This window comes from Apteryx rowi, unplaced genomic scaffold (genome assembly GCF_003343035.1).
Source record: "Apteryx rowi isolate R43461 unplaced genomic scaffold, aptRow1 scaffold_14, whole genome shotgun sequence".
NCBI classification, from domain to species: Eukaryota; Metazoa; Chordata; class Aves; order Apterygiformes; family Apterygidae; genus Apteryx; species Apteryx rowi.
Genome location: NW_020447641.1, coordinates 5,443,466 through 5,454,074, shown reverse-complemented (window position 1 = coordinate 5,454,074; position 10,609 = coordinate 5,443,466). Strand labels below are relative to the sequence as shown.

Here is a 10,609-nt window from a genome sequence, read left to right as displayed (position 1 = left end):
CAGGAAGAGACGGAGAAAGGAGCGAGAAGCCCTCGGAGACCAAGTAAGGGCTCGGGCCGCGGCGTGCCTCGGGGCGGCCCTGCCTCGGGGCGGCGGTACCCCCGTGGCTGAGCGGCAGCAGCGCTGCTCTGGCGGTAATTTTTCAGCTGGGCGCTGCGTTGGGCCTTCTTCAGCTCAGTGAGTGAAAGAACTTCCCACAGGCACTTCAGTGAAGAGCGAGCAGCGATCGCAGTGCTCTCCGCCGTGGCAGGCTGTAGAGACGCTGTGCTGGCTAGAGCATGTGTCAAACAGCTAAGCTTGTAAACGGTGTTTGTACTGGGTTAAATTACGGTGTGACAGGGAGGGTGATTCCTCACTCATTTTATCCCAGTGATGGCATAAAAGCAGGGCCTTCCTGAAAAATGTTAGCTGTCTGATGTAACTGCTACAGCATCATGTAGATATTGTGTGGGGTTATACTCTCATAACCCATTCCTGTATAAACTAAAATAGTCAGCTCTGACCAACTCCTGACCACACCAGTCACCTCCTTATTTCTTAGCCTATCCATGAGCAAGAGTTTTGTTTCTCCTTTTCCTGAACAACTTCAAATGCATATTGGCAATATGCATTTGACAGTAAGCTGTGAATTCCTGTATTCTTATAATATCACAAGGATACACTGTATCAGTGGGTTGAATATTATATGGTGTTAGTCATGAAATTGTAGGTGTCATGGGTAAAATGTGTTACAGCAGGGAGTAGCACTTTTTTTCTTCCACAGATAACAAAGCTCCACATCTTCTGTTTTGTTTTGGAATGACATTTCTTCATTAGATTGAAACTAAGCAGTTTCACTGTCCTAGCAATGTTTTTCTTCCATACAATGCTCTCTGGTGTCCCGCTATCTATGCATATTCTTAACCAAGGTGATGTTGTTACTGAAGCTTACGTGAGATGTTGTAACTTCCTTTTTGAAAACTGCCATAAAATAAACAATACCTTTAATTCCATGCAGAAATAAACACAGTATTGTGATAGTATGAACATTTTTCACAATATACTTAAAAATAACATGAATACGTTGTGTTAAAAAGCTTATATATGTTATTCTAGGCACCTCCAAAAGCCGTACCAAAGACAATYGAAAATCAGAGAATATATGATGAAACAACTGTAGATCCCAATGATGAAGAGGTAGCTTTAATTTCTGCTTTTTTTTCTACAAGAGGTGATTTAAAATGGATTGATGAAACTTAATGTTATTTACTCTCTTATTAAGGTGTTAATGGATTGTTTTTTACGTGTGATGAATCCACTAGCAGATGTCATTCTTTATTGTCTACCTTAGATAATTGCCCTTTGCGTTATTGTTGTTGATAGCAAAACTCRTCTACCATTTTTCATTATATTAGACTCATGAAAATAATTTTAAAAATGATGCCTTGGGATGATTAATTATAGGATAGATCTTGTGAATTGAAATTTTTCCTATTAACTTTAATTTCATCAGGATTTAGATCAAATTGAACAATTGTTCTGTAATTATTCAGTATTAATATGTGGTGGAGTAACAAGTTTTCTGTTCTTCCAGGTTGCTTTTGATGAAGCAACTGATGAATTTGCACCATATTTCAACAGACAGACGATTCCCAAGATTCTTATTACAACATCAGACAGACCTCGTGGGGTACGTATGCTTTACTTAGGGAGTGGTTATAGGATAGCCAAGATTCATACTATAATTAGTAAATTCAATTTTGCTGTAGGAATGACTTAAAAATACAACCTTGTGGTAGCCTCTACACAGAGGCAAAGTCAACTGGTTGGGCAAGAGATATCTTAATGCTAAATTGTTAGGTTCTTTTTGATCATGACAAACATACTTTGGGTTCTAGCAATGGTCAAGATGGTCTTAATTTGCCTGAGGGGATTAAATTTCTTACCTTTCAAATATAATACGACTTACAAGCCCGTAATCACTACATGCAATCTTAAATTGAAAAACTAGCAAACTGAAAATAATAGCTCCCATATGGATTTTTTCTGCTTGTTTTTTTAGTGACTGTTGATAACCTTGTGTGTATATAACCCGATTTTCTTTAGCTCTGTTCCTTCATAAAAAAATTCATGGACATGTCCTTTTATGTATTACCTAACTGGGGATATTTCTGACACTTCGTGAAAACCATAAAAGAAGTGGTTTTAAAAATAGAAAAACGTAAACCTCAAATCATCTGAAAACTCAGGTGCAGATAGAGTACCTGAAGCAATGTTTGTATTGTATTTTGAAATGCTAACAACATTTTGTAAACTGATGTCCTTAATAAATAATGATTTCTGGAGGAGTTGCTTTTGGAATTTCTCTACTTGACTATGATTGAGAAGAAAATATTCCTTCTAAAATAAGTCCCTGGTGTGCTGCAGCCTGGAGGGAGCTGCAGTCTTTACTATGAATACATCCCAAGTAAAAATGAAAAATACAGTTCTAACATGCAGTGCAGCAGAAATCAAGAGAAATTTTCCAGCAACTGAATAAAGTAATTTGGAAGCTTGTCTTCAAACGATATTATTACTCCTAACGTCTCTAAAAAACCCACCAAGACGGGCAGTCGGAATGAGCAGCCATCCATCCCTCTTTGAATTTGGCTGTATATTTAAGAGATTGCAACTTAGCCCACCTGTTTTGCAGAGAACAGTGAGATTCTGTGAACAATTGTCTACTGTTATACCTAACTCGCATGTCTACTATCGAAGAGGATTGGCTTTGAAAAGAATTATTCCACAGTGTATTGCAAGAGACTTCACAGATTTAATCGTCATTAATGAAGATCGCAAAATACCAAGTATCCTTTGTGTATTTATTAAAATAGATGTACTAGCTCTAGGCATATTAGGAAAAATTATTTTGAGTTTAGTAGGCATGAAAGATGTATGTTATTATTCTGGATTTTTTCTCTTCACTGTGCAGCTTACGTTGTAATTGCTAAGTTAAAAAAATCACTGTGCCAACTTAAGTACCTGATGGCTAATGGGACTTGAAATTATTAAAGAAACAGTGATTTTCTTCGTTTGCAGGGCATAGATAGCTAGTGTTACTGTTTCACTAAACTTTACAGTTGGATTAGTTAACAGTTTTTTTCTGACCAGAGAGTTTCATTTAGTTTTGCTGACTAGATGAACCATTACTAATTAGTAAGACAGAAAGTGCTAGAGTATACTTCTGTTCAGCTATTAAAGCAAACTTTTAATAGACATGCTTCAGAAAACTAGTTAATTAGCTTATGAATGTATTTGAGGAAAAAGAATAAAACCTCGTAAATCAGGCATAGATCATGAATGTAATATTCTAATGTAACATTACATTTCACAGAATGTGTCCCTCTGTAAATTACAGGTTGATTTTCATCAGCTTTTCTTTAACTCAATGAACAGATGGTCTTGTTTTAAGTCATTTGCCTGATGGCCCAACAGCTCACTTTAGAATGAGCAGTGTCCGTTTRCGTAAAGAAATAAAGGTGAGACTCCACCAACAAAATTATAGAATGTGCAGTCTATTGTTTAATGATAAATATATTCTAACTGTCAAAACTGGTTGCAGTTCTATGAGATTCAGTTGATTTTGTAAAGGTGTTTTTTGCATTTATAAACAATGTGTATGTATATGTGCATACATAATTATGCATATATGTATATAATTATATGTGTATGTATAATGCACACACATACACATAGTGTGTGTATTTGTACACACACTCTTAAAAAAGGCCAAGGACCAGTATGCTCCAGTTCATAAGCAGCGTATTTTCAATTTCATAGTTATTGCTGAATTTCTTTAACTGTCTGCCAAGGACTTTTGTAGTCATACCAATAAATACCAGCTGATACCCTAAAACACTAGGAAATACATATACGCAGTATATACTATACATACAATAGGGTATATGTACAGTCTGGTATACAAGATGTCAATTGATGCAGTTCCTGGCCTTGAATAAAACCTAGCTTTACTTACTCTTACAGCATTGTAGTATTACTTGCTTAGCCCTAAATAACTTGCAGTAAAATGCCTTTTTTCCCCTCTTCTTTTCTGAATTAGGTAATTCTTAAATTTCATCTGTTGTCATTAAAGGCTAGCTCAGATACTCTTAACTGGCAATAGTCCACAGAGATTTTCAGACTCCTGTGATAGCTAGACTGATTCTTTGTTGTAATGGGTGCTGCTAAGCCTGGAAATTGGTGCAGGAGATGGGGATTGTAAAATTATTCATTTGCACTTTTTCTTTAAATTTATGTTATTGAACCAAGCATTCTTATATTACCACCTGCTGCTTTACTTGTCTACAAACTTAAACTACCTTTTAAAAAATGATTAAGGCATGTTATCAGCCTTGTTAAAATAAGTTGGCCCTGGTTGTTTTTGCTCTAGTTTACTTCAAACTTCTCTTTCGTAACGTACTAAAATCATTCTGTATTCATTTCATTATCCATTAATGACTTTCATTCCAGCGAAAAGGTAAAGAGCCCACAGAACACGTACCTGAAGTAATCCTGAATAATTTTACAACACGACTTGGCCATTCTATTGGTCGCATGTTTGCTTCTCTCTTCCCACACGATCCTCAGTTCATTGGAAGACAAGTAGCTACATTTCACAATCAGCGAGACTACATCTTTTTCAGATTCCACAGGTGACTYTTTTTTCCCCCCCAAACTTGTAAATGAGAGATAACATTCTTGTAACTGCTTTCCTAATTTTTTTTCTTTTTCTTTTGAAGGTATATCTTCAAGAGTGAAAAGAAAGTGGGGATTCAAGAACTTGGGCCACGTTTTACCTTAAAGCTGAGGTCCCTTCAGAAAGGAACCTTTGATTCCAAATTTGGAGAATATGAATGGATTCATAAGGTATGTTTTAAAGTAACGATACTAGTTCTGTTTGGGAATGGAGAGTAAATCTGACATTATAAAATGTAACCACAAATGTGAGCCTAAACAGCAATATTAAATAAAGTTCTCAAGAGGAAGTGTTCAACTGAAACACCATTTAGAGSTGCATTTATACAAATATGTAAAGTAGAAACATTCTGATATACTGCAAGTGAAAAATAAAAATAGCAAGGATGATGGATATCAATATACCATGGCTACTTATTTGCAGAACGTAATTTAACATATACAGTTACAAGCATGTGTGAAAAAGGCTTCCCTAGTATAAGCTATTACTGACTGCCTAGTAAGCTTGACTAGAGCTATTTTTGTGCAAAATGAGTGCAAGAATCATAATGTAAAAATGGTTAAACTATTTGCATAAATGTCACTTCTTAATAGTGAATGGAAGGTAACACTAACTTATGCACAGCTCCAAGTGAAATGGAAGTATTACTATAGGCAATGATAAATGACTTTTGCAGTCATTTTACCATGCAATTGCATTAGTTGATTGGCAAAACTTAGAAGAGTATCCAAAGCTATAACAGAAAAAAAATTCTAATACTCCTGATGTAGTCCATGAGGTGGACTCATGGACTCATCACCATGAGGTGTTTGTATCCTCTTACATGAATTTGCTGGTTAATAACTTTTCTTTTGAATTTCAGCGCCGAGAAATGGACACAAGTAGAAGAAAATTTCACTTGTAAGTGACAGCTATCTGCTAACTGCTGACAATGACCATGGATTGTGTCATCTCAGACTCCTAAGCAGGGATAATGTTACTGAACAATTACTTGTCTGCAGAAGGAAAAACTGCCAACATTAAAACTTTCTACAGGAACAGATCAATTAGGATTGCATCTTCTTTCCTATGTTTGCAGCTAAACCAGATGTGACTAAGACAGTGACTCTTGTTCCAGTTTAGCAGGAAAAACTATGGCAATGTGAGAGCAGCCTATAATTTAGCTATTACTGAAGCTTCACCATGACTACTCCTGTGCTCTAGAGAGAAATTTCATTTTGCAACACCAAAGACAGTAAAAAATTTTGGTTAAAGATATTCTCAAATAAAGTATTTTGCAATTAGACTTTTTTTTCCATCTGTAAAGCAGCTCAACTCAGCTATCTTCCATTAATCAGGTAAGGTATAAATATTTTAAACCTCTAACTTACAGCATGCTATCCTCTGAGAGGAATGGTGTCAGTTTTCCAAAAACTCTCTCATCTAGAGAACATTAAGAAGGCTGTATGCAATTTAGGAAGTCTATGATATTTATTTTGGTTAACATCTTGCGTAAAATGGCTATGTTCCTGAAGTTACAAAAATAATATGTTAAATTCCTACGGGCATCTTTTCCCTAAATGATGTTATATTTAGGAGAGATATGTACCTGAAATAGTCAGTACTCTTGTATATAAGAAGAAATAGTATCAATCGGAAAGAATTCATGAGGCCAGCTTAAAGGAAGGATATAAAGCTACCTCATCTAAAAAAGCTGCTCAGATGAACAGGTAAGGTCTCTGAGCAGGATTTTTCCTATTAAAACTTAAAAATACTTCTTTAGCCTTTTGGTTTATGTGAGTTAATATTATGTGCAGAATGAACTACTGTTCTGCCTTAAAGTTCACACATGCACTGGCACCTAAAAAGCTGAGTGTTCTCTGAACTACTTTCTTTTTGAGTGCAGCCATTATAAGTGCTTTTTACTATTTATCTAAAGAGCTTACAGAGTAAGCTATCTACTCTTGTAGAATTGCTCTTTTAGGAAAAAATAAACTGTTTTATTACCTTTGCCTTTATTTAATAACTTTGATATGGGACAGCTATATAGTTGAGTTGTAAACTAAGAGCCAAAAAATTACTTTTTTTTCTATTCTATTTCTTTGATGTTTCTAAGTATAGTCCTGATGAAGCCTCATTGTTCTGTAACAATATCAACCCAAGACAAACTTGCAGCACCATGGAGCATTTAAAGAGACAGACTCTGGTACATGTTCTCTTGCTGTTACGGAGTGATACAATAACTGGTGAGGAATGAACACTTCCGAAAATGAATCAACTTGTTCCAGTAATTCCAAAACCAGACTAAATCAAAACACTTTTATTTTTTGCTTGGTATATAAAACTGATTCCCTCATGAAACAGAAGTATTAATTAGCATACAGTTCATTTGGAGAGGTAGATGGTAAGAGGTTTGACAATAGTAGCAATTTTACAGTTAGATTTGGCACATTAAAGCTAAGCTTTTGTACAGACTTCAAACCAAGCTACTCCTTGAGGCACTCTGTCCCTACACACATCAGCAGCTAGGAAAAGATGCTAAAAGATCTGAAAGACAAAAACAAAAGAAAGTAGTTAGAGAAGTACCAATCCTAAATGAAGCAACCCATGTCTAAAAACATGCACTGTCAGAGTATGCCACAGAGAGCTAGTTAGAAAAATTGGTATTTTTCCCAGCTGTTTTATAGGGCTATTAGATTACAAAATAACTTTTTAAAACCATGAAGCTATCCCCAAGGGTACAGGAAAATAATCAAAGCTGTTGTGAGATAACTGAAGCACTTTGTCTGCTGGAAGCCAGATCTTCAGAAAAACTTGTTCACAGTCACTTGACACCTACAGAAATATCAGGCATCTATTCTGCCTTTGAAAAGCAGGGGGAGTCTGGGTAGCTAACAATGAGCCCATTAGACAGAATTATACTTCCTTTTCACTCTACAGAGGTGGTGCTCACTGTGCAAACATGAACTCTATTGGCTCATCGTCAAAACACCAGGATTACAAATAAATTGCCTATTTTGAGGAAATGCTTGCAAGAGATACAGTGAAGGAAAACAATTCTCTATATAGGTAGTATGACTAAAATTGCTGTTCCAGTGACTTGCCTGTAGCATCAGCAGAAGCAAGTGCTTGATTACAAAATCAGAAATGGAAGATAAGGGCTGTAATTGAGAAATAAAATACTAAGCCTTTTTAAGCTCTGTATGTGCACACAATTGAGACACACAAACCAAACATACTTCCTGACATCCACACCCAGGAACTAGTAGTTATTGGCAAAGCTTAGTGGAGAATCATAGGTAGCACAGATTCAACTATAGCTAATTTAACTTCTTATAAATATTAAGGTCATCAGTCTATAATGCTGACAAGTTATTTGATTTCCTCCTTCTTGAACTGTTGCTCCCAGCTGAAGCCATAATAGTGTGATCATAAGTCAGTGTCCAAAATACTTATCTTTGAAATAAGAATAGTTAAGGCTCACAGTAGAAACAACTTTAAAAACTACAGGAACTCTAAAACACATTTCAGTTACACTACTATAATGCATTGCTCAAGATAGTCTAGGAAGTGTGTGTGTATGGGCGAGGGGGGGGGCGTTAATACAATTAAGCATCAACCTCTGTACTCTGGGTTTTATTAGCATGAACTGCTTGTATTACACACAAACTTTCTGGAAGCTTTCTGCAGTCTGCTTGAAGGTAGTGAATGGTTAAGTTCTCAAATGAGAGAACAATTTTAACAAATCTGATTGTGGTCATCTTTCTTTAAAGCTATATAAATAACACAACTTACATCCAGCAAACTACAATTCTTTGGGTAATGCAGGTCTGCTACAAAAACAGAATCCCTCAAGGTTAAGACTCACTATGAGGTTTCTAAGGGTTATGAACTATTAAAGCACATCAGGTGATTTGAAATAATGTTGTATATGCTGTCACCCCCAAGAAATGCAAGGTGAGGGAGATGGTAAAATTTTTATGCATTTGTTATATGCGAAGCAGCAAATTACTGAGATTCAAACACTCTTGGTTAGAATACTGTGGATCTAAACCCCACCCAGCTTTCTATAGAGGTTAGTCTAAAACTTAATTACCAGAATTTTCAAGCAATACCAGACTAGTAATTTAGCTTCATAGTGATAGCAACAGTGTTAATCAACCTATAAAAGTTTTGGAATGTAAATCGAAATCAAGAGTGAGCTGTTTCTAGTTATTTATACTGCCTATCCATGTAGTAGCTTATTTAAGTGGAATACAGGCCTTGATACAATTCTTGGACTATATAGCCTTTCCTTTTGAGTTAGAGGAAATGTCCTATAGAGGACAGTGTTCTTACTTTAAGACCACCACTAGCCTACTCTTGGAAGTTCTCTTCAAAAGTTTTAGTTTAGGTAGCTTGTCAAGAAACTAGAAGAAAATCCTAAGAACCAAAGTCTGCTTTAAGTATCTGCTGCAATCTGAATTCACCAAGTACACTGTCAGGCAATAATTCTAAGTGAGAAAATGGAAACAATACCCTTAAAAGGAGGGAAGATACAGCACAATTAATGTCAAGCCAGGTTAGTCAAAATAACAGCTCACTAGTAGCCGGCCCTGCTACTTCTGCTGCTGCAATAGAAAGTGGTTGAGGCTCTGCAACAGCTAAATGCCACTCACAGTGCTTATGAGCAGCATTTGTACAGTCCAGTGCAGAGCTACCACCACGGTGTGGGAGGAGGGGCCCAAAATGGGGATCTAGACCGACAACAGCTGCAGAAGTCAGATGTCTCTTCTCAATGTTTTTAACACAGACAGCCTCATTTAAAGCTAGCTATTTTTAATGACAAAACAAGTTTATGAATCATAATTCAAGAACTTACCACTGAAAGATACCAATGTAGTTCACATAATTACAAAAATGAACAAACTTTCTGGGGTCTGAATGGATTTGTACTTGAAGATACTCCTGTCAGTAGGGGATCATGTTGTGCATTTTGCAGGCAGAACTGCTTCAAGTCTGCTGCAGCCTGAGAAACCTAGTCATAATAAAGTCTGCATTAGTATTCACTGACCATACTCTTTACAGAAGATATAACCTACATGACAATGGATAAAGAATGCTGTTACATGATTCTGGGTTATAGCTAGGTTGAATTTATACAGCAGTTTCATCTCACTTTTTGGTTTCTGACTAACAAGAAATTGTACAATACTGGAACAAGAATTCATTTGGAAAAACTTTGACACTGAAAACTTCCAAGCATGAAACCGTATGAAAGAGGAGCCACATCTTGAAGATTGCTTTGTAACACACACAAAGATCATTGTTCCAGCATCAATTCTCTTTAAAAGGACAGCCTGTAGTTTAAGACTCTCTACCCCAATTAACTGGCATTTTATTTTCCCTTGGAAAACTATCCTTACGATGAGATAGCGTATTAATTTTATTTTTTGGTAGGCTGTACCTACCTGAGAACAGTGAAATAAATTCTTTGTCTTTCTCTTCCTTGCTGTAACCCTGAACTGCTCATAGAAAAGAATTATCAAACTGAAGGAAACTAGCATCTTTATTGATATTTTTTACTTGCAGTTTCCTCATAGTCTGCCTAATATGACACAGGGCCTATCGCACACAGAAAAACGCACGCAACAAATGGATTTAATATGTCTTGCAGCTAAGTCTCCATTTTATAGTGCGATGTTCAGGCCAGGCGAGGCAACCTGTTGTCAGCCCCGACTCCGGCAGCCCTTTTCGACAGGGCTTTGAAGGAAAGAGACACTCCCCAGAAAAAGGAAATGAAAGGGGAGAGTAAGGCATGTCCATCCCATCCAGGGGAGCGTTTCGGCCGGGGAACGGCTCCCGCCTGCCCCCGCCTGCCGCGGGACACCCAAAGGCCGCGGGGAGCGAAGGGCGCGGCGGGGCCGCCCCGGCCCC

At 36.9% G+C, this 10,609-nt stretch overlaps 2 protein-coding genes across 2 annotated transcripts in view; one reads left to right on the top strand and one right to left on the bottom strand.

Annotated features, from left to right (window-relative positions):
- The window catches only part of RPF1 (ribosome production factor 1 homolog), a 14,241-nt gene extending 7,773 nt beyond the window's left edge, over positions 1-6,468 (top strand). The window contains exons 2-9 of the mRNA XM_026057598.1: positions 4-43; positions 1,096-1,176; positions 1,574-1,669; positions 2,672-2,825; positions 3,415-3,497; positions 4,489-4,670; positions 4,758-4,884; positions 5,577-6,468. Of these exons, the coding sequence (XP_025913383.1) occupies positions 4-43; positions 1,096-1,176; positions 1,574-1,669; positions 2,672-2,825; positions 3,415-3,497; positions 4,489-4,670; positions 4,758-4,884; positions 5,577-5,618 (805 nt within the window). The 3' untranslated portion in view covers positions 5,619-6,468. The remainder of the gene's footprint in view (positions 1-3; positions 44-1,095; positions 1,177-1,573; positions 1,670-2,671; positions 2,826-3,414; positions 3,498-4,488; positions 4,671-4,757; positions 4,885-5,576) is intronic.
- A 3,089-nt stretch (positions 6,469-9,557) lies between these two features.
- Positions 9,558-10,273, bottom strand: GNG5 (G protein subunit gamma 5). Its single transcript, XM_026057597.1, has 2 exons — positions 10,259-10,273; positions 9,558-9,710 (listed from the first exon to the last, which is right to left on the bottom strand). The coding sequence occupies exons 1-2, from the start codon at positions 10,271-10,273 to the stop codon at positions 9,585-9,587; spliced, it is 141 nt and encodes a 46-aa protein (XP_025913382.1). The 3' UTR covers positions 9,558-9,584.
- Positions 10,274-10,609: the final 336 nt, after the last annotated feature.